This window comes from Cryptomeria japonica, chromosome 6 (genome assembly GCF_030272615.1).
Source record: "Cryptomeria japonica chromosome 6, Sugi_1.0, whole genome shotgun sequence".
Classification (NCBI taxonomy): Eukaryota; Viridiplantae; Streptophyta; class Pinopsida; order Cupressales; family Cupressaceae; genus Cryptomeria; species Cryptomeria japonica.
In genome coordinates this window covers 90770857-90792916 of record NC_081410.1, presented here as the reverse complement: position 1 = coordinate 90792916, position 22060 = coordinate 90770857, and the positions used below count along the sequence as shown (strand labels likewise).

The 22060-nt window shown below is 32.7% G+C and overlaps 1 protein-coding gene across 1 annotated transcript; it reads left to right on the top strand.

The window, feature by feature from the left end:
* Positions 1 to 299: 299 nt before the first annotated feature.
* LOC131856160 (uncharacterized) lies at positions 300 to 4307 on the top strand. Its single transcript, XM_059207585.1, has 4 exons — positions 300 to 639; positions 1996 to 2694; positions 2779 to 3223; positions 3506 to 4307. The coding sequence occupies exons 2-3, from the start codon at positions 2031 to 2033 to the stop codon at positions 3114 to 3116; spliced, it is 1002 nt and encodes a 333-aa protein (XP_059063568.1). The 5' UTR covers positions 300 to 639; positions 1996 to 2030; the 3' UTR covers positions 3117 to 3223; positions 3506 to 4307.
* The last annotated feature ends 17753 nt before the right edge of the window (positions 4308 to 22060 follow it).

The window sequence follows — 22060 nt, the reverse complement described above, 5'->3', positions numbered from 1 at the left end:
TCTTTTCTTGTGTAGCGTGATGACGAGTGCCCTAACTTCTTGGCAGAAGCTAAACTATCTCCAAAACAACCAAATCATACATCATGTTATTGGCTGCTTGGAAAATTGCAGCTGTAGCTTGCAAAATCAACGGTGTATAAAACGTGTGACTAACTTTCATGTTATGCACTTCTCGTGCAAATGTACCGTGTTTTTGAAACTAGAATACTGCATTCTAACTTCTCCACAAACCCCTTGCTGAATAAATTATCCCAAGAACTGTCTTCCAAAATGTTTTCATAACTGTGCTTACTGACTTTGAATAAAAGATTTGAGTTCACACTTTTCCATCTGGGAAAGCATCTGGAAAGATGCAGAGCAACCAGCTGGCGAAGGGTATGACATATTCGAAGGTAAAGAGTGAACAGTTTGGTTAGGGTTTTGTGATAGATTTTTTGTATGGGCAGAGAGGGTAGAGTGGGTTACTTTTTCTCTGTGAAAACCCTGACGATATAGCCCATTTCAATTAGTGGAGGTGAGAGAATGGAGTGACTGTGGTCGGAGCACATAGGGGCGTTTGGAGTTCAGTCGCGGGCGCCGTGGGTTTGGAGGTGGGCGTTGGTTGTGGGGAGGGTAGCATCAACTTTCATATGACATCAGGTATGTATATCTTCCATTATTTATTTGTCAGTTTTCCATTCTATCAGGGATTGGAAGAGGAAGTATTGAAATAAAAAATTAGTGGAAGGGTTTCAGTGCTTCAAGTGTAAACTTGTGCAATGTTGTAGAATTCCCTATATTTTTTTTTCCCCAACTAAAGCCAGAATGAAGTGGATCATGTGTTGTAAAAGCACATGGATTTTGTAGAATTGCTCCCGAGCCGTGAAAGACTTCATGGCTGTTGAAATGGTGAAAGAGGGTTTCTGGGTTTTCTGCAACAACCCATCATGTATTTGTTCCAGCGATGCAGAAAGGGAAGGTAGAGCAGAGGGCTTGAATGTTTCGAAATGTTGGCTAAAAAACCACCCACCTGGGCTGTGAGAATTGTTGTCTTTAGAACACATGGGTTTTGTAGAATTCTTTGACTGACTGCGAAAGACGTCCATAATCGTATATGTGTGAAAGAGGAATTCCTGTTTATGCCAATTCTCAGAATGCCTTGGTATTTTATATGGAGCTTAGGCATGTTTTGTGTCTAAAAAACACACGTGTTTTGTAAAAATTGTTTTCTTAAAAACACATGTTTTCTTAAAAACACATGTTTTGTAGAATTTGTGATTCAATATAAAAGTAGGTGTTGACGGAAATATCAGACAAAAGATGTTATGTATAATAGAACTCGTAAAATAGCAAAATTTAAAATTTATAGAGAGTAATTTCAATTTTCATTTGAGAATTAGGTGCTCTTTGTGGATTTTCCTTGAAGAAATTGAGTTTCATATATATATCTTAAAATATACATAAATTAAGTTTGCACAAAATATTTGTATTACTAATTGAAATGAATTTACTTTAGTTAGAATGAATATTTAGGTTTTCGGTATTCTATAATAATTTTTAAAATGCTGTGAAGTCCCTTCTATCGGACCCGGGTTCACTCTGTCTCCTCGATCTGACGAACAGTCGGAAATGAAGCAAGCAAGCAAGCGGGACTTGTAGAGTGAAATATGATATTAAAATTTTATTTTAAAATTTATATTATTATTATGTTTAAAATCTTAATAACTTCTTTCCAAAATATTTATTATACAGCAAGAAAGTTCTCTTATACAACACTTATTTTCTGTCTAGCAATTTCATTGGGCAGTTTTTCTCTGCTCTTTTAGTTAGCTGATAGACTCTAACAACCTTAGTAGGTGTTGGTAGTTGTGGTATATTGTATATTTGAATGTTAGTTAGATGGCATATGTATTTTTATAAATAAAGTCAATTCAGTTTCCTTCGTTGATACTCAGAAGATCCTGCTAGCTTTAATGCATCTCTTAAGTATTTTTGGTTGGGTATTGTCTGTAGCAGATATTTGGTCCTGTTTGAAGTGAGCTTTGGCGAAAATGGAAGAAATATATCAAGCTGCTGAGTTGGGCCGTTCAGAATTTCTAAATAAGAATATTAACCTTTGGCAGCAGCTTCCGGGAGGAAATACAGCCCTGCACATAGCAGCGTATCATGGCCATTACAAGTTCGTTAATCTCCTGCTATCTCCAACTTCACAACCCCCGACGCCAGATAAGATGGTAGCTTTCCTGAAACATCAAAATAACAGAGGAAACACCAGTCTGCATGAGGCAGTGAGGGGAGGAGCCCACATCTTGATGATCAAAGAGTTACTTAATGCAGAAACGAGGTTGATACGCAGGCTTAATGGCCTGAACGAATCGGCAGGACTCCCTGAAGAGTTAAACGCTGAAACGGTGTCGATACGTAGGCACAGTGACAAGGATGAATCGGCAGGACTCTCTGGGAGGTGTAATGCAGAGATAGAATCGACAGCCGAGACGAGCAACACGTTTGAACCGGCAAGACTCCCTGGGGAGTTAAACGCAGAAACGGGAGTTATAGACATGCGCAACACGGAGGATGAATCGGCCCTTTTCACTGCAGCTGCCACCGGTCGTCTCCGCATCGTAAACTTTCTTTTGCAGAGGGGTTGTGCCGTATACGTAACATCAAGAGGTGAAACACCTTTACACTATGCACTGGACAGTGAACATTATGGTAAGTAATGAATCTTCAATAGAAAATTAGGTATTCTTTTTGTAAGTTGGCTCCATCCAATTTATCACAAATTTCTCTGCGCAGGTGTGCTGGAGTCATTGCTAGAAAGAAAACTTTGGTCCGTATCACAGGCCGATGATAATCGTGGCTGGACAATACTGCATATTGCTGCATCTAAGCGTAATTGTCCTCAGAGTGTTGTACGCACGATTTTGGAAGCTGATCCTTCATTGTGTTACAAAACTGACAAAGTCCACGAACAGAGGGCGCTTCACATAGCAGCGGAGCAGGGAAACACCAGAATTGTGAGCACCATTCTCAAGTTTGGGAGACCGTCTGTAGATATAGTAGATAGAGACGGCCGCACTGCTCTGCAGCGGCTTTTGAAAACGCTCAGTTTTATGTTTTCATTGTACTGTTAAAACGGATGCAGAGGCTTTTGAATGTTACTGATAAAAATGGTAGGACCGCACTCGACATAGCACTTCACAAATCTGGTGGAGGGAAACATACATTTTGGTACGAGCAGGTGAGTAGTCCATTTATCCTGTGCTGGAAACAAATAATTTTCTTTCTTATTTGTACTGATCCAAGGTTTCTTGAGAAACTTTAATAGCCGAAGCCATGAAAATTTGTACCAGATGGAAAGGCAATTAACATCAAGTACAGTTAGACATAAACTTGAAAGCGATTTCCAATTTATATCATTTTCATAGAGTCAATTTATAGTAGGATGTTATGCAGTACTTCTGATAAACTAACCTTTATCGAAGAATAAAATTTAATCCCTTGGTTTTTGAGATTGTTGTAGATGATATACTTATTCTCAAGAAGAAGTGCAGAAGAGTCGTGGAAGATAAAGGAAGAGAGAAAGGCGGAGTCTCAAGAGTGGTCAAACGTCGAAGCAGGTCAAGCAATCAACGGTATTTCTATAAACGCTGTACTAATCGCTACAGTTACTTTCGCAGCAGCGTTCACCCCGCCAGGAGGAAGTCAGTCCAATGGCAAAAATAAAGGGGAGACTACCGCTTTCAAAGCATTCATAGCGTCAGACGCTGTTGCATTCTGCACTTCTATAATAGCAGCAATTCTTCTGGCTTATGCACGAGGTATAGGGAGCGCAACTGCTATTTCCCTAAGCGCAAGATTGTTACCTATAGCTCTCTATTCGATGATGGCTTCCTTTATTTTGGCGATATGGATGCTTGTAGCTTCCCAGGTTTTGTGGTTGGCAGTGTTTGTCATAGCGGTGGGGTTTATAACTTTCACGTTAACTTTTACTGTGAGTATGACTTAACTCAACCCTATAGCTTTATTATTAGCGGAAGCTTTTAATCAGTTTGAGAGCCATTGTCCGGAGGGTATTTTTTAATTCCACGGCTCAGGGTCGAAAACGGGAAAATAGTTTTGAGAGCCCCCTTCTTCATAGCCCCTCTTCTCTTCTTTTTCCCTCTTTTGGCTCTATATAAAGGTCTAGAAAAATTATTATAGGCCTATGCTGTTGGAACTCTATCTATAGATTTCCATTCTTATATGTAATATGCTTGATAGACCATTTTATTCCTTCTATTTGTTCTAAGATGCTTTAATCTTCATCAGCAATGGTTGTATTGCAATAGCAGATCAGATCAATATACAAAGTTGTAATGATTTTTCTTCTAAAATGTTTTTTTGTAATTTTATGAGGGATTATGTTATTTCTGTCTTCGACGTATGTCAAACACATTGCTAATATCTTATTTAGTAAATGGCTTTTAACATTTTTAAAGATGAGTTTTATATTATTTTAATTTTATGTTCAAAGAAATTTTCATTAAAAAAATATTAAAGAAATTTTCATTAAAAAACTATTAAAATTTTAACAAAGAGTTGATTTTCCAATTTTGAAGGTTTCATAATAGATGTGTTTGGCAATAAAAATATATTGTTGCATCATTTTGCATAGCTATTAATCAATATTCATTTTTTCCTCTAAACATTTTGGTCATGCTTCGTGCAAATGAAGAGAACAAGACCATATGCATCCATTAAAAGAATAGTTTTGAGGAATCAAGATGATAAATTAGATGAGTTCCTTGGAGCTTATAGATAGTAAAAGATTTTCAATGGCAATGCCCTCTATAATATGTCAAGAATGTGTGACAAGTAAAATTTTGATCTTTTATAAGCTATCATAAAGCATTTCAAGAAGTATTCCATGAACCTAAGATCAATTTGAATAGAAATTTATTTTTAATATAAGCATCTTATTGTTCTTATTGCATTTATAGAATAGTGTCAAATTAATTGAAATTATGTCATCTCTATCTATAAAAGATCACATTCTCTTTCCTTGGTTAGAGAAATATAGGTTATGGTACCTATCTTCTTTTGGTTAGATAAATTCAAGCTAGTACTTATTTTATGTTTCTTAGAAGAATACAAGTTATGTTTAAGTTGGCTAAGATTTTTGGTATCTATAATGTTCTAAGAAAAATTAATGTAATTTTTTATTCAAATATTCTATTTAAAATTTATAATTTGGTTAATGAAATCTATGAATCTCATAGCCATTTATTATATATTCAAAACATTAGTAGTAGATAGATTATTTTGTAAATAAATTATTTATGCTAATAATGCAATGTCCCAATCCTTACAAGGTGGTAATGAGTCAATCTTTTATTTTACACTAGTAGTAACTCTTAAGATCTCAATCCACATAACTATTTATAATTGTACCATTATAAGATATTTCTATTTAGAAAATAATCATCATAGATGTTTAATATAAATAACAAATGTCCAATGCCCCTAAAATTAATTGTTAGCTTACAAATAAATAATTGTGAATACCTTTACATAGTAACATACACAAAGGATCACTTTGGCATCCCTTATGATTGAAGGTTCAAGCATTCAAATTTTTGTTATACATTTTTCAAGTTTCCTCCTTGATCTAGTCCTTCTTCTTCTAAAAATATAATCTGTTTTTTTCTTTCCTTAAGATCTAGAGAAGGTAAAAGGTCATGAGACCCATTAGCTTGCTAATAGTCTTCAAGAATCCTTTTAATTTAGGATATAAAGGGTTTCATAATAGGTGTGTTCGGCCAATCAAAATATATTGTTGCATCATTTGGTATAGCCATTAATCAATCTTTGTTTTTTTCCCCGTAATCATTAAGGTCATCCTTCTTGCAAAGAAGCAAACAAGATCATATGTATCCATTACAAATTAATTTTGAGGAATTGAGATGACAAATTATATGAGTTCCTTGGAGCTTGTAGATAGTAAAGAATTTTCCATGACTATGCCTTCTATTTAAAATGTGTCCAAGAAATATTCCATGAAACTAAGATCAATTTAAATAGATTTTTTTTTTTAATATAAGAACCTTATAATTCTTGTTACCTTGTATAGAATAATGTAATTAATTAAAATTATGTGACTTGTATCTATAAAATATCTCATTGTCGTCCCTTGGTTAGAGGATAGGCTATGTTACCTATCTTTTTTTGGTTAGACAAATATAAGCTATGCTATGTATCTTCCATTTTTTAGAGGAATACAAGCTATGTTAAAATTGGCTATGGATTTTACTACGTCTATAATGTTCAAAGAATAATCAATGTAATATCTGATTTAAATATTATATCAAAAAATGCTAACTATTTATAATTTGGTTAATGAGTTTTATGAATCTTATAGTCACTTATTGTATATTCAAAACATTAGTAGTAATAAATAACTTATTTTGTAAATAAACTATTTATGGTAATAATGCAATGTGCCAATCCTTACAAGATAATAATGAGTGAGACTTTTTCATAAGATAAAACATTTTAATAAATTAATCTATAAGGATAAATCTATATATCCATCATGATTTTGATGCCACATTCATAAAGCATCCACATATGCTTCATCATGATAGAAATAAGAACTAATTGAATCGAAAAGGTGAAATAAATAGACCTTATCATATTGAAGATTTGGTAAGTTAAGAAATATGAAATTATGTGAAAATAAAAGAGAACAAGTCTTGAATAGGCCTATGCCCATGGTTATTCTTATCTAAAAATGAGTGCATTTCATCAATAATAAGTTCAAATGAAGGAAATAGAATGTGCCCCAAATAATTCGTAAGGGATTCAAAATAGCCTCCAAGATCCATACATCCACCAAGATATTGGCCTCAAACACATGGATTCAAGATAGGTCTAAAGGTTGAGTGAGAGTACTTGACACATATTGAAGATGCAAAGGAAAAAAAAAGTAGGTGGTATGATGTATTGGTTGATCTAACATGGATACCATGCAAAGACTATGGTTGTAGAGGCATGCTAGTAGTTAAGATATGTCACGAATCGTTTTATTTAATAATGTGCAATTTAAAGATGTAATGTGATTTTGAAATTTAAAATAGATTAGATCATTCATAATCTAGTATGAGGAAATATAGTATTCTTTTTACTCCTGCAATTGATATATATATTATACTATTATTCAATTTTCAAAAGTAAACTCATAAGTACAATTTTCATACATTTATACATATCTAAAAAGAACATTAAACCTAGGGTCAATATTCATTTTTGAATCGTATATATATATATATATATATATATATATATATGAGAAATTTATTCAATCATTTACATACATCAATATCCAATTATCGTGAAATTTGACTTCGTCAAGAATTTTGTTTATACATATACGTAATCATTTGAGATTAAAAATATATACGCATTATGTGTGTGTGTGTGTGTGTGTGTGTGTGTGTGTGTGTGTGTTCTAATAATAATTTGATCATGTACTTGTAAATATGTATGTAATTATTGTATATGTATTTATGAAATTAAATTATGTAATGAAAATCCGATATATATATTTAATCAAAGAAACGGTTTATCAAAGAATTTAGTAAACAAAGTTTAATGTTTAATATTAATAAAAAGTCATTAAATATATATAAAAAATATAAATAAATTATAAAAAAAAACCATATTACAAATATATTATTGTTTTATTAAACATGTTAATAGTAAAAGGTGGCGGGTTAAGGGTAAACGACTGTTTGAAGCCAAAGGAAGAGCCACTTTGGTCGGTTTGTTAGTCGACTCCCTCCACCCACGGTAGCCGTGGTCAAAACATTTACGCAGGCCAAGGCACGATGGGAGACTTCACACTCCCACGACCCTTGGTGGGTGACTTGGCATGCAACATGACTCTTCGGTGTATAAGTTGAGAAGTCGGCAGTTAGTGTAAACGCCTCCATGATCCATGTTTGACTCAAGCAGCAATCAAAGCTCCAACTGAAATGGTTGCAAGTTTAAACAATAAAAAGACTCGAGCTTGCCACAAAACAAGGGTCATATTTAATTTAAAGACATGCGTGGAGATTTCAGTTATAACCAACTAATAAACATGACAATAGAAATAATGGTAACAGTAAATAAGGCCCAAAGGATAGCAGCAAACATAGCTGAAGATTAGAATAAATAGACGTATAAACACACACATTTTTTTGATTCTTTCTCATAGGGAGAGGGGAGAAGAATAGTTGGATAGAGAGATAGTTGGATATAGAGGTAAGAATAGTTGGTTAGAGAGATAGTTGGATATAGAGGTAAGAATAGTTGGATAAAGAGATAGTTGGATATAGAGGTAAGAATAGTTGGATAGAGAGATAGTTGATATAAAGATAAGAATAGTTGGAGAGAGAGAGAGACTTGCGATCAAGGCGTGGAATCATTTGACGAAGAACGACAAGGTCAAAATCTTACAATCCACTCTAAGTTTTCAAAAGGTTAGAATCCTTTGTTTATGTTTTATTTTATTTGTTAAATTTGGTATAAAATGTGTAGAAATGGAAGTTTAGATAATAGATATGTACGTCCAAATGGGTAGCAATTTTTATTATTTTATTTGAAATGCTTTGTAAACCATTGTGGAATAGAAGAAAAGAATTTAGAAAAAAGATGTTGTTAATATCGTATTTTGCACAAAAATAGTTAGTTCTATTTCTATTTTAAGAATGTGTTTGCGTACTTTTGGTTATATATGAGATTAATTTCATACATGTATAACACCTTCTTTTGTATGTACTTTATTAGTCGAAAGATTGATTTTAAGATTATTGCTTATAAAAGTTTATCGTTTTCCAAAATATGAAAGATTGTCTTTGATAGATATATATTAGACAAGTAATGATTAGTAAGTAAAAATGATATCTCTATTTTTGTTTTAAAAGAAAGATTGTATTCTCAATGGAATTTGTGTTTGAGGGAATCAAGCTAGGGTTAAGCTTGAGTTAGAAAATTTACCTTTCGGGACGGGTGCCGAATGTGGATGTTTTAGGGAGAATAGTTCCTTTTTCCAACTATTATTTTGTTGTGCATGGCATATACTTGGCCGAGTTATTGTTTTGAATTATCCGTAGAAAATGATGGAAATTCCTTATTTATGCTCTCTACCACATCCTAGTATGATAGTGAATGCTTGTTTCTTAGAATGAAGTAGGAAAAATGAAAATGCATATATTATCTAGGCATGCACCAGATTCCCTCTTGCTTTCGAATTCTTTGGTTAAACCAATTCATGCAGGGTTGGGTATTCTTGATTGACCAAGAATTCTGGGGAAGCGTAAGCTTCAAGGTTGGGCGAAAAAAGCGCCTGATTCTTGTTCTCGTCTGCATTCAAAAGACAGAAGGAAGTGACTCAGACTAAAGATCAACAGATGCATCTTCTTGTATATTCTTAAGGCAATTTGGAAGCCTAAGTAGGAAATAAGAACTTCTTAGTATTGGATATTGTATTATTCATGTGCATTATTATGATATATCTATGAATGTAATTTATATCCATTTTCAATGTTTGCTTATATCTTGTATAAAATATGCTTAGAGATTGAAATTTAAGTTTATTTATGAATAAAGAGTAATTTAGGGTTAGATCCTAGATTGACGACTTTACAAGATAAACCTACGATGAGGTTAATGAACTAGATTATGGTTAGATATTATGTTTCTCGGTTGGAACACATTACTGTTAACTAGCAGTGTAATAATGGAATGCTAACTAGTGATAGGAAGTCATGGAGGCCCATAGGGTTGGTCACACAATGCATTTTTCCAAGTGGAATGACATAATATTTCTGTATTGATGTATTTAAATAAAAATTGTGTTTTTTATTTATTTATTTTTAATGTGATTATATTTTTTATTTAAATGATCTTTTAATTACAGGATTTTTTGATTTCTGATTTAGTTCTGATTAGACTAAGCTGGGAGAAGCCCAAACTATTACATAACCATTAAAGAAATGAAACCAAGGTCTGGGTTTCTAATTAACTTAGAAAATATATAATGAGTTTTCTTTAATTTCAATCTTTTATATTAAAATAAGATTGTAGGGATAATCTTAATGATCATTATTAAATTTGAAAGACTAAGAGAAACAAATAGATAAATGATATAGTTAAAGATGATGATACTCATGTTTCTAGCACATAAAGATAGCTTCATCTTGAAACTTGTAAGCACAAATTATGTCTTTAACATTTGATAAAATGTTGAATAGATAATATGAACAAATATTAAGAAATATTAACAAAAAAAGGTAGTTGTAGGATTGCACGTGAATCACTTTAACACATTATTTTTTAGTGTAAAATCTTTGTGAAATGGTGATAGTTGAAATCAAGGTCATTACCATTATTATTATATTCATGTTTATTTTGGATATGTACGCTAGAAAGAGTGGAACCTGTAAAACGACGGTGAGCACATCATAGCATACCAATGAAAGATTATATTAGAGGATTCAATAAGAACAAAACATGTTAATAAAAAAAACTCTAAAAGCATCTCATTATTTTCTATCTCCAAGGATCTTTCAAATCAAGGTGGCTCTCAGCTTGGAAGAGCACTTTATCTCTAGGATGACTACCCAAAGAACGAGGGAGTGTTTGAGAAAAGACCTAAATGATTATGCAACTAAGATCTTAGTGAATGATTTTGATATGAAACTAGATAATGATATCGTGCAAGATGATGAGATTGATATGAAGCTAAATTCGCATGAAAAAGATATTAAGATGATATTAAGTTAGCATGGAAATGAAACTAACATGATATCTTACTTTAACATGAATATGCAAAATATGATAAATCTATGCTATGATACTACGAAAATGATCTAATTGCTATTATCAAAGAGAGGCTAAAATGTTTGATGAAATGAGACTATAACTTAGATGCATGAAGACTTGGATTTATCTTTAATGAAGGAAATGAAGCCTATTTATAGAAGAAATGGGCCATTGGAGGGTTGAGATTGAGTAACCATAACAAGGGTTAGGATTGAATCCTTGTGAGATTTTTAACCCAATCCTAGGCTGACTAGTGTCACCATGAGGACTCTTGAGAGGAGATGTAAGAGGCATTAAATTCCTAAGAAGGCATAGTGGTTACCTTAGGAGGTAAGGTTAGGGTTGAGTTATCGGATAATGCTTTTACCCAAAGCATAAACTCTTGTGCAAGAATTAGTGAATAACCATGGCCAAAGCAATGAATGCTTGAAGATACCCATGGGTAAAAGGATGGTTAAGTTAGAGGGAAATTCTCTAACCAAGGGTTGAGGTTGAGTTAACCATTAATGGTTATTGAAGACTTTTGAGGTTAACTTGTTGGAAGTTAGATAACCTTCAAGGCTTTTGTAAGAGCCTTATAAATTTGGGGAACTAAACAAGTTAACTTGTTGAAAGAGATAAAAGTCTTAAATGCATCTAGAAGACTTTCTTCCAAATTTGGAGAAGTGACTTCCCCAAATGTAGGGATGTGACATGATTAGAAGAACATGGGCTAGTTAAGTATGATTTGAGATGTTCTAGTAGAATTATTAGGATGCAAGTGGGAAATATAGGAGAATGCAAGTGGGAGAAAATAGGATTTTAATCAAAATAAAATATTTTATTTCAACTAAAAATGGATGCAACTTGCATTTGTAGGAAAATGCAAGTTGGGGGGGGGGGGTTTAATTAACATGAATTTAATTAAATGTAGAAAGAGGATTTAATCAAATAAAATGAATTTATTCAATTAATAGAAGAAGGGGGAATTAATCAAATGTTGAATTTGATTAATGACTAGATAGAAGAAAATGGCATATTAATTAAACCTTAATTTAATTAATAGGTGGATAAATGATAATTAAACAAATAAAATTTATTTAATTAAATGTACAGATTTAAGTGTCTAGAGGAGACATCACATTACTGTGTGGTTATTGCTTCCTTTTGGAACCATGTTTTATTTAAAGTTAACATTTTGTGGTATTTGTCATTTGGAATTTATATATAACTAGATTTAAAAGTGGTGAATATGACTCTTTCAATATTTTATTATTATGACCTCTAAAACCTAGGGTGTACAAGGCTTCAAATATAAATATTATGAAGAATATGATTAGCTTAGAGTTTTAGGACTAATATTAGTTTTAAAGATGAATTTATAAATTTTAAGTTAAGATCTTGTTTTAATTTGTGACATATTCACTTTGGAAATGAGTCTTTTATACTATAAATTCTACCCTAAGTGATTGCTATCTTTATTTATTTATTTTCTATGTAAATAGGAAGTAGGAGCATCCAAAGTTCTTGTAACAAATTTTATGGTTGTAATTTCATTCCTTGCTATTTATTTCTGATATAAATAAGAATTATATTTACATTTTATTTACAAGCACATTCTTGATAAGTCTATGCTTGACCTATAATTTATTTTTCTAGGCCATGCAATTACATATTGATTAAACAATTGATATTTCATTTCATAAATTTGTAAGTGATTTATTTTTAATTTTTTTTCTTTATGGCTCAAAATAAATTTTGGTCTAAGGAGATTTTAAGAGAAAAAATCTTCTAACTTTGCAAATTAGATAATCAACTATTAAATCGTAAGGCAATGTAAGGTGTAGATTAATTTATGTTGGTCATCTCATAATAGCGTGTCCCACTTTTTGACCTAAGCAGGACATTAAAATCAATATTATTTCCAACCAAAATCTGACTTTCTAGTACCTATGGAAACTAAACTATTAAGTATTTGAAGATGATTTGAAGTGGTGATTTTTGAGATTTCATGTGTAAATTATAAATGTATTTGTTAAAAAACATTAAGAAATAATTTGTGTACATTTTATGTAAAATTTAATAACTTATTTTTATATAAAATATTTTAAAAAGTAATATTACTTTTATAGAACATAACTTATTTTATATAAATGATAAAATTATGAAATTTTATGCATAACTTCTTAACGAGTTAATATCTAATTCATGTTTGTGTAGAATATTAATTCTTCTAAAATATTGATAGTAGATAAGTTTGCTAGTGGATAATCTTACTAGGAGATAAGCTTTCTTAGGTGTCCATTTTCGCATGGAGATCATAAGTCACTATTCTAAACAGTGATTGTTCTTCTTTGCACTATAAATATGTACATCTTCTTATGAATTCATCAATCCAAATAATTGAAGGTTATTCCACGTCTTTGTATTCTCATTTTGTTTTTCATACTTCAATTTTCTAAACTCTTGGAGCGTAATATTGTTCATCTTTCATTGCCTAATCAAGCACCATCATTCTTCTAGAAGATCTCAATTTTCACATGGTATTAGAGTAAGATTTTGGTTTAAAAATTTGGTCTATTAAAACTGCATAGTTTATATAGAAATTATATCATATTTGCATTATAGCATAGTCATATTTTATTTGTATCTTTGGTATTAAATACAATGTAATTTTGTATGAAGAGATATTGTAGAGATATTTATGATTTATTTTTGCTGAAGAGCTACTTCACCCATCAACAACAACATAACAAATACAAAAGAAAATACTTGCTTCTTATTACTCAAATAAAATGGAGAAATGCAATATTCAAAGACTTACAAAATATTAGCCAAATGATTTTTTCAAATTTTCAAGATGGATCTACAAGTATTGCTAGTTAATCTTTGTATTGAAGGAATCAACTCTAGCTGATAAAACTACTCCAAGCCAAAATTTATAGTTCTCTTGTGCATCTTGGAAAACCTATACCGCCTCTTGATTAACAACACATGGCTATCAAGAAAAGAAACGCATAGCCAATAGATGATTCTTTAGCTTCCCTAAGAGGGCACCTAAGGTTGTGTCTCTACAATTTTCCAAATTCTACACCTAAGGAGGTGTATTTTCTCATTTCTCTTTGCAACTAGCTAGATATGTGTATGTATGACTCTTCTATTCCCCAAACCCACCGATGTGAGGATGTTCTTGATTTTGTGTTATAAATAATAGAAATATGTGTCCACACATGAAAATTACAATTAAATTTAGATAGAGGCCACAAATATTAAATAATTTCAACTCCCTATGTCCCCTTGGACATTGTCCTAGGTAAATGGACACCTATAGTAGCTTGCATTTAATTTTATTCCCTCAAACCTTAACAAAATTAAAAAACATTTTTTTTGGGTGATGTAGGATCATCCTACACCCTTGAATGATCCTACATCAAACACCTTGATTATGAAGAAATGTTTCATGAGTGAAGCTTATGAAAATCATATGCTTGCTTTGAATCCACCATTACTTCTTGTCCACTTGAATATTCTTCTTTACCTTAGTTTGCAACTTTATGTGTCTCCACTCTTTCATCCATCCTCTCTTTCTTGCCCTTTTAACATAATCTATCTCCCACCAAGATGCACTATCAAACTCTAAGAAGCCATACATATCTACTTTTTCTTCTTCAACATGAATGTCATGCATGACCTCTATTACTGTTGCAACATCTTTTTCATTATCAATACCAACTAAAACATAGTATTTTAAAATTTTCCATTCCTTTAGAAAGACAAGTTTTAGTTGCAAACTCATTCTTCTTTGGATTCAAAACAAGATTTTGATAAAAATCATGGGATTCATCTTGTTCAATATATACCAATATGTCAATATTTCTCATGTCCTCTCCTAATAGGAGGTCTTCACCTTCACAAATTTATTTACCAAATAGAGAATTATTAGGGAACCCTGCTTTCACTCATCCATCTACTTCCTTACTTCTAGTTGTACTTTGGTCTACCAAAGGATGAATTGCTACAATATTCTTCCCTTTCTTATAATTCCCTTCAAAATATTCATAAGAATCAAATTTTACCTCATCCTTTTCTATTGGAACTTTTAATCTTCTTTATCTCATTTCAATACATACTATTGCAACATAGATTAGTAGGTTATCGTCTTCACCATCATCCTCTTTCACTAATTGTTTCATATAATTAACCAAATAAATATAGTATTACTATGCACCTTTTCTTCTTCCTCCTTTAGGGGCTTCAACTTGTGGTGAACTCCATCTTTCGTCAATGAATGAGTATTTACATATCCACCATGTACTAAACTTTGATAAAATTTCTATGACCTCCCCAATAACATTTGACAAGCATTTGTACGCATGGTGTGACAAGGTACATCATCATGATACATCCAGATCTTAAAATTCACCAAACACTACTCATTGACCAAAACTAAATATGGTCATCTTGTAACCATGCAATCCATTATGGATCTGTATGTCTCTTCATTTTAAATTCAATTGCTAACCATCTCTCCTAACATAAGATTGTCAATGCTATCACCATCAATGATTACATTATAAAAATTTACTTTGCATTTGTATGTAGTGTGAAACAAGCTCTTCCTTTAAATTGGATCCACCTCCTCATTCAAAAAGGCTCTTCTTGTGACAAGAAACTATCCTCTTTCTACTTCCTCAAAAATTTAAGACTCGACATCTTCATTTGTATGGAAAACTCTTGCATTACTATTAGGTCTTCTATTTGCTCTCTCTTGGTATTTGGGACAATAATATGCTCTACATCATCCACATTAGAAACATCAAAGCATCCTCTTCCAAATATTCCTCTTTCTCTTTCATCTTTTTTACTTTGGTCATATAGACGATAGGTATTATCTCCCTTCTGATTCTAGTTGCTACTTGATTCTTAATTCTTCTTTTAATCTTTATTTCAATATCCATAGGATTGACCTCTTCCTTTTTTCTTGCTTTCAATTTTTTTGTTTATCTTCTCCACCTTCAAAGTTAATTGATGAGTGTAGACACTAAAAATTGATAAACACTTGTGTTCTTCATTTTTAACCTAATCATGCATATAGTCTTCATTATTCACGCGATCTTATCCCGCTTCACCTTTCCCATTTTGTCCCGATGATATCATTTTCTCCACATTTCAAGTTTATGATACTATTTTTTCCTCATCTTCATCTCCTTGGTGTCAGTTCATTCTCCTTTCGATCTGGTGATGTCAATTTTGTCTCGAATTATGCCCCGATTAGGTCATTTTCCTTCCTTTTTGGTCCTATCACTTCCTACTTTCCATTTTCTATCTCATTGGCATCATTTTCTCTCAATTCCTATTTTATGATTTCACTTTGACCTGTTCTTCCACCCCATGGTGTTACATTCATCCCTTTTCTGTCCATTGACCTACTTTGACCCGGTTTTGCTCGGTTTTACCTGGTTTGGCCTACTCTTCCCTTTTTCACTCAATTCTTCCCATTTTTTGTCTGAACCTTCCCAATCCTTCCCAATTTTGCCTAATTTGACAAATTTGACTTAATTTGATCTAATCAAGGTCTTTGGATGTCAATTTGACTAATTTGCCCTTTTAGGTTTAATTAATTATTTATTTAATTAAGCCCTTTTTACTAATTATTCTCCTTAATCTTTTAATCACTCATCATTAATCATCTCCCTTTTAATAGTAATTAAATAATTTATATTATTTAATTAATTTTGAATTCACACTTTAATTAAATAATTTTAATTATTTAATTAAATCTTCAATTTCTATCTCCCATAATTAAAAAAATTGTTTATTATTTAATTAGTTGATTGTGTCATAATTAAACAAATATCTTTATTTATTTAATTATTTGTCCTAATTATCCTCCTAATTTTTGAAATGGCAACAATATCTTAGATATTTTGTGGAATTTTTCCTAATATCCTCTTTGATTTTCGAAAATCCATCTTTTTGGAAATATCTCATTAATCTCAAATTTTAAATTCGAAAAATGAGTTATGCATCGTCGAAAATCTTCATTTTTGCTTGTTCTCTGCTTTTTCCTCATCACTTTCATCCTTCCTCGAATGGCAGCTCTGGCATGCGCTCAATCAAGTTCGTCCATTTTGTAAAAGATGTTTTCAATTTTGTACATCCGTCAAATATATGGTTTTCTATAAATTAGGACTTCTTTTTCAATAAAATCATCTAACTTTTAGCATTGTCATTCTGTTAAATTGTCTAGTAATCTAACTTTTGAGTAATCTTATTCTGTCAAATTGTTTAATCATCTAGTTTCAATACTTTCATCCATTTTTTTGAAATCACTTCATCTTAGAATAGCATTTTTTTTAGTATTCTTTGGCATCATCCTTGCTTTCATTCATACTTGCGTCTGCACAATGAGAGTGACATCAAATTAGATGAGAAAGAAATAACAATGAAGCCCCATTGAAGGAATGTTGATATCTATTATTTAGTTTTCATGTTTTTTGCATTTCGTTTCAATGTCTTTATTGGTTATATTAGGATAGGTTAGCATAATCATTAAGTAAATTTGTGATTCTCTTTGGTTGTGATTCGATTAACCCGAATATTTCCTGATCTACAATAAGAATCCTCATTGATAGTCACTCTTACTAGACTCAACTCCTCTTGTATACTTGGCCTCAACGCATTATTTTAATGGGATATCTCCACCTTGTTGGCATCATAATGACCTATTTTGATTAAGATATAATAGATTCTTTTGTGTACTATTTGATAGCTATTCCTACTTAATTTAAACTTTGCATCTTCTTCAACAATTCAAGTTCCTCTTAAATGATTAAAATAATATTTTAAATTAATTTGGTATATATATGTAAGATTTGGCTATGAAGGTAGTCACCCAAGGTCTAGAGACCAAATGGAAAACACAACAACAAGATAAAAATAATATGTGATGAGAATAAATTGTATTCCTATCAATGATGCAATACAAATGAATTAATTGGAATATTATTACATAGGAGACCACTTGGTTAAATAGCCAAGGTGAGAACATAGGAGTGTATAATATTATGAAAAGTGGCCTAATCTTATGATATGAGACAAAAGAGATAACATATCATCCCACTTAAAGTGGAAAAGTGATAGTGTGATGACACCACAAAAGGTGGATCGCCCACTAAAGGTGGAAAATTGCAACCACAAAAGGTGGATATGATAATGTGATAAAGGCACATGTATATACTGAAAAGTGATGATAAACTATTGTAAAACCATAAAGATCCAACCACAAACAATCTAGGTCCTACAATGAAACATTCACCAATACCAATAGAGATGCCTAAGATCATGCAAATCAATAAAATAAAGAAATATTACCATTCACATGTCAAATAGGGTTTCAATCTCCATTGATCTTATTTGATATATTTGCTCTCAGATTTTATGTGTGCACAAGAGCTCAACAAAGAATGGATTATGGTTGATAGCTTGATCGTAAGAAGGTTTGGTTGCATAAGATTGATTAGACACACTGATTAGCTAGTTGGGTTGATTAGACACATTGATTAGGGTTAAAAAATAAGAGGGCATCCTCTTATATAGAGAACATTGTAAGAAATTGAGGGATAAGATTAAGAGATGTAAAGATAAATGGTTGGCTAGGATTAAAGGGTAGGTAGAGGAACTAATTAAATGATAAAGGGGGTAGGTAAGAGAAGAATTAAGAGATGAATGACATGTGTCATGGGTAGAAAACGTTAATGAATTAATTAAATAAATAAAGATTTATTTAATTAAAATAGGAAGCGGGATCAATTAAATAAATAAAATATTTATTTAATTTAGGAAGAGGACAATTTAAATAAATAAAAGTATTTATTTAAATGAGGAAAGGCTTAGAAGAGGATTAATGAATTAATTAAATAAATAAATATTTTTTTAATTAATAGAAGACTTAGGAAAAATTAATAAAATAAATAAAAATATTTTTTTAATTAAACAGGACAATTTTAGGTGTCTATATTTTGCCCCTCTTTGAGACAATGCAGCTTGTTGAATTGGCTCAAAGAAGAAAAACTAATACAAAGTTGCCCCAAGATAGGAATGATATGCCCCTGTAGCATCCTAAAATTGTGACACTTGCAATTTCGACTGCATTTGGGTCTTCACGATGGCGATGCAACACGGAACCTGAATGGAGACCCCGAAACTTGTTCATGACATCAAAAACTGCATTTTCTAGCACCCTGGCCTGATCCTCCTTGCACCCTGCTGTCCCTGGAGGTGGGACCATGGCGCCTAGCGCCCTGGTCCTTCAGGACTAGGGCGCCCAGCGCCCTGGTCCCCCAGGACCATGGGGCCCAGCGCCCTAGTCCCTGGCCCTATTTGGGCCTGGTCTCTTTTGGGGCATCGGGTCTTTAAGTTTGCAATTCGGGAAATATTGTTTCCTGGTCGGCCTAAGGTCGGTAAAATCAGTCTATCAACCCTAATTGACAAGTATATAAACTACATTTCCCCTCTCAAAAAGAGGAGGACATATGTGAGCAAGGCGCGAAAGCGATATTCAAACATTCAAGCATTCAAGCATTCCTTCAAGCAATTGAGCATTCTAAGTCTCCATTCAAGGCTAAGTGTTGCATTCAAGACAAGGATTCAACCATTGAAGAGGAGATCACATACAACATACAACATACTACATACATTACACCTTCGCATGTAAGAATACAAACATTCTTACAACAAGGTATCAGTACTTGTTTACATTACAAACATTTACATTTACAACATTCTCATTTCTTGGTTAATTCCAAAACCGGGGTTTGACCTAAAGGCAAACCCCTCATCCCTAACCCCCCAATTGTCCTCTCTTTTCTGTGTGTAGGTTGCAGGTACGCGGCTATAATTGAAGATCTGGAATCCTTGTGCAGAGACGAACAGATCCCCCTTCATTTCGCGGATTTTTCGGAGGACCGTGTGCACGTCGAGCGCCATCGTCCCGTCAACTTTCGCTCAAATTTATAGAACAGCACCATCTCGACATTTTACTGCTAATTCCAAGTCCGCAGCTTCATCCCATATCCCTATCTCTGTTTATAAGCGAATCTTTCCTACTTTACATGAATTCCTAGGTCAATCTTTCTATCTACATTCTTTACAAAAGAGGGTATCCTTGATGTCTTAACCCTTGAAACTCATTTAGAATCCAATCTTGCATTTTGTGGGATTGGATCTTGTGGGTTTCAACCCCTCTTTTGAATGTAAAGTCTCTCCTAAGTGAAAACCATCAACCCTAGTGACTCTCCCTTCTCTCTCCTCAGAGTTGGGGAGGGGAGAACAACTAGGGTTCGATTTCTCCGCTTTACATTTTGGTGAACCCAACGTGAAAAGTGTGTTTCTTACAATCCTAAATCTGAAAAGTGTGTTGGCATTCATTCGAAATTTCAGTGCTTTATTCAAATTTTTGCAGTTTGTGACTTTTGAAATTAAGTGTTTAATTGCAACAACTTTGATTTCCACTTTCCAAATTCGAATTTTGCATGAAATCAAGTCAACTTCTAAATTTCAAAGCCTGCATTGCTTTCAGCATTCCTTCTAAAATCATAAAATTCAAAATTTCAGTTTCCCCCTCTTTTTCAAAATTCAAATTTTACATTTTTCAACAATCTTGGTAGGGTTCAATTTTGAGATTGCAACTTTAATTTGGCCTATCTACAGATCATAAAATCACTCAATTTTTTCAGATTAGCTTTAAAATCATCATAACTTTCATCCCTGAAAATTTTGAAAAAAGTTGTGAGGACCATGTGCACTCCGTTCGCCACGGTCCCGAACATTTTTTCCGAAATTTTGGGAGATTGTCCTGATTGCATTTAACAGCTTAAATCTAGGAGATTGGTTGGTTTTATTGAAATTTTCTACCTCTAAAATTCAAAATCTTCTCTCTTTCTTTAGTGCATGAGTTTTACAACAATAAGCCCTACTTAAACTATTCTCGTTAGACGAAGCCTTAGAATTAAGTCTTTCCAAGGTGTAATTACCGAGGAGATGGAACCTAATTTGAATGGCCTTTTTAATGAGGACATGGGTAATTCCTCTAATCCTCTTAATGATGAAGAAGCTCTCCATGAGGTTTCTGTAGAACAACTTTCAAAATTGGATAACCAATTTCATGATTTTCGACAATGGATGTCTCAAGAATACCCTGATAGCGAAGCTCTTTCATTAATTGAGGGTCTAAAATGTATGGTTCAAAGTGATAAGAATGGAATTGATATTTTGCGTGGTATTGCACACATTGTGGATTCGAATGTGATGTCGATGAAAAGTTGTGCCGAAACCTTAGGTTATACACAACCTCCTACTCAAGTTAATCATTCTATTCCTTTGACAACTCCTATTGCTAATATACCTACTTTTACATCAAACATAATGACTACTTCAATACAAGACATTCCTCCTATGATCACCAGTCATGGGGGCAATCCCTCTTCTTCAATCAACCCTCTTCCTTCATTCAATCCGACTTCTTCATTCATTCCTTCAGTGAGTGTCCCTATTTCATCTCCACAAATGAACATGATGCAAGGGGGGAATTCATTTAACCATTCCATTCCTCCTTGTAGTGTTCCTCCTTTCCAATCATCTCCTATGACTAACTATCATAGTGTCCCACCACCTTACTCTCTACCTTCTTTCAATAACATAACATCTCCATCACAATCTAACACGTCTAATATGAACTCTTCGACTGAAGCGACCATTAACAATCTTGCACAAACTGTCTCTTCTTTACAGCAACAAATTACCTCTATGAATCAATCTAAGTTTAGTGTGCCCACATTTGATGTTGCGAGCCCACTTTCTCTTGACATTGTTCGAGCTATTCCCCCTAAACATGTTGAAATCTCGCATTTGGAGCTTTATAATGGTAAGGGTGATCCTCTAACACATGTTAAGACCTTTCAAACAATATGTACTAATTTTGCTTATGACCAAAGGTTGCTCGCAAAACTGTTTACTAGAACATTAAGAGATAAAGCCCTACAATGGTATTGCTCGTTGCCTTCTTATTCTATTACTTCTTTCGAACAACTTGCAAATGCTTTTATTCAACAATTTCAAAACAATATAAGTCCTAAAGTTACTTTGATTGATTTAATGCATTGAACAAGGTGTTAAAGAAAAAGTGACTGATTTCATTGGTAGATATAAGCATTTGTATGCTCAAATTTCTTTTCCAGTACCTGGCAATGAT

What these genes read in the sequence shown, in the direction of transcription:
- LOC131856160 (XM_059207585.1), top strand. Translation starts at nt 2,031, where the DNA reads ATGGAAGAAATATATCAAGCTGCTGAGTTGGGCCGTTCAGAATTTCTA. An exon ending in ACTGGACAGTGAACATTATG is followed by an intron (nt 2,695 to 2,778) that starts GTAAGTAATGAA and finishes TTCTCTGCGCAG; the next exon opens with GTGTGCTGGAGTCATTGCTA.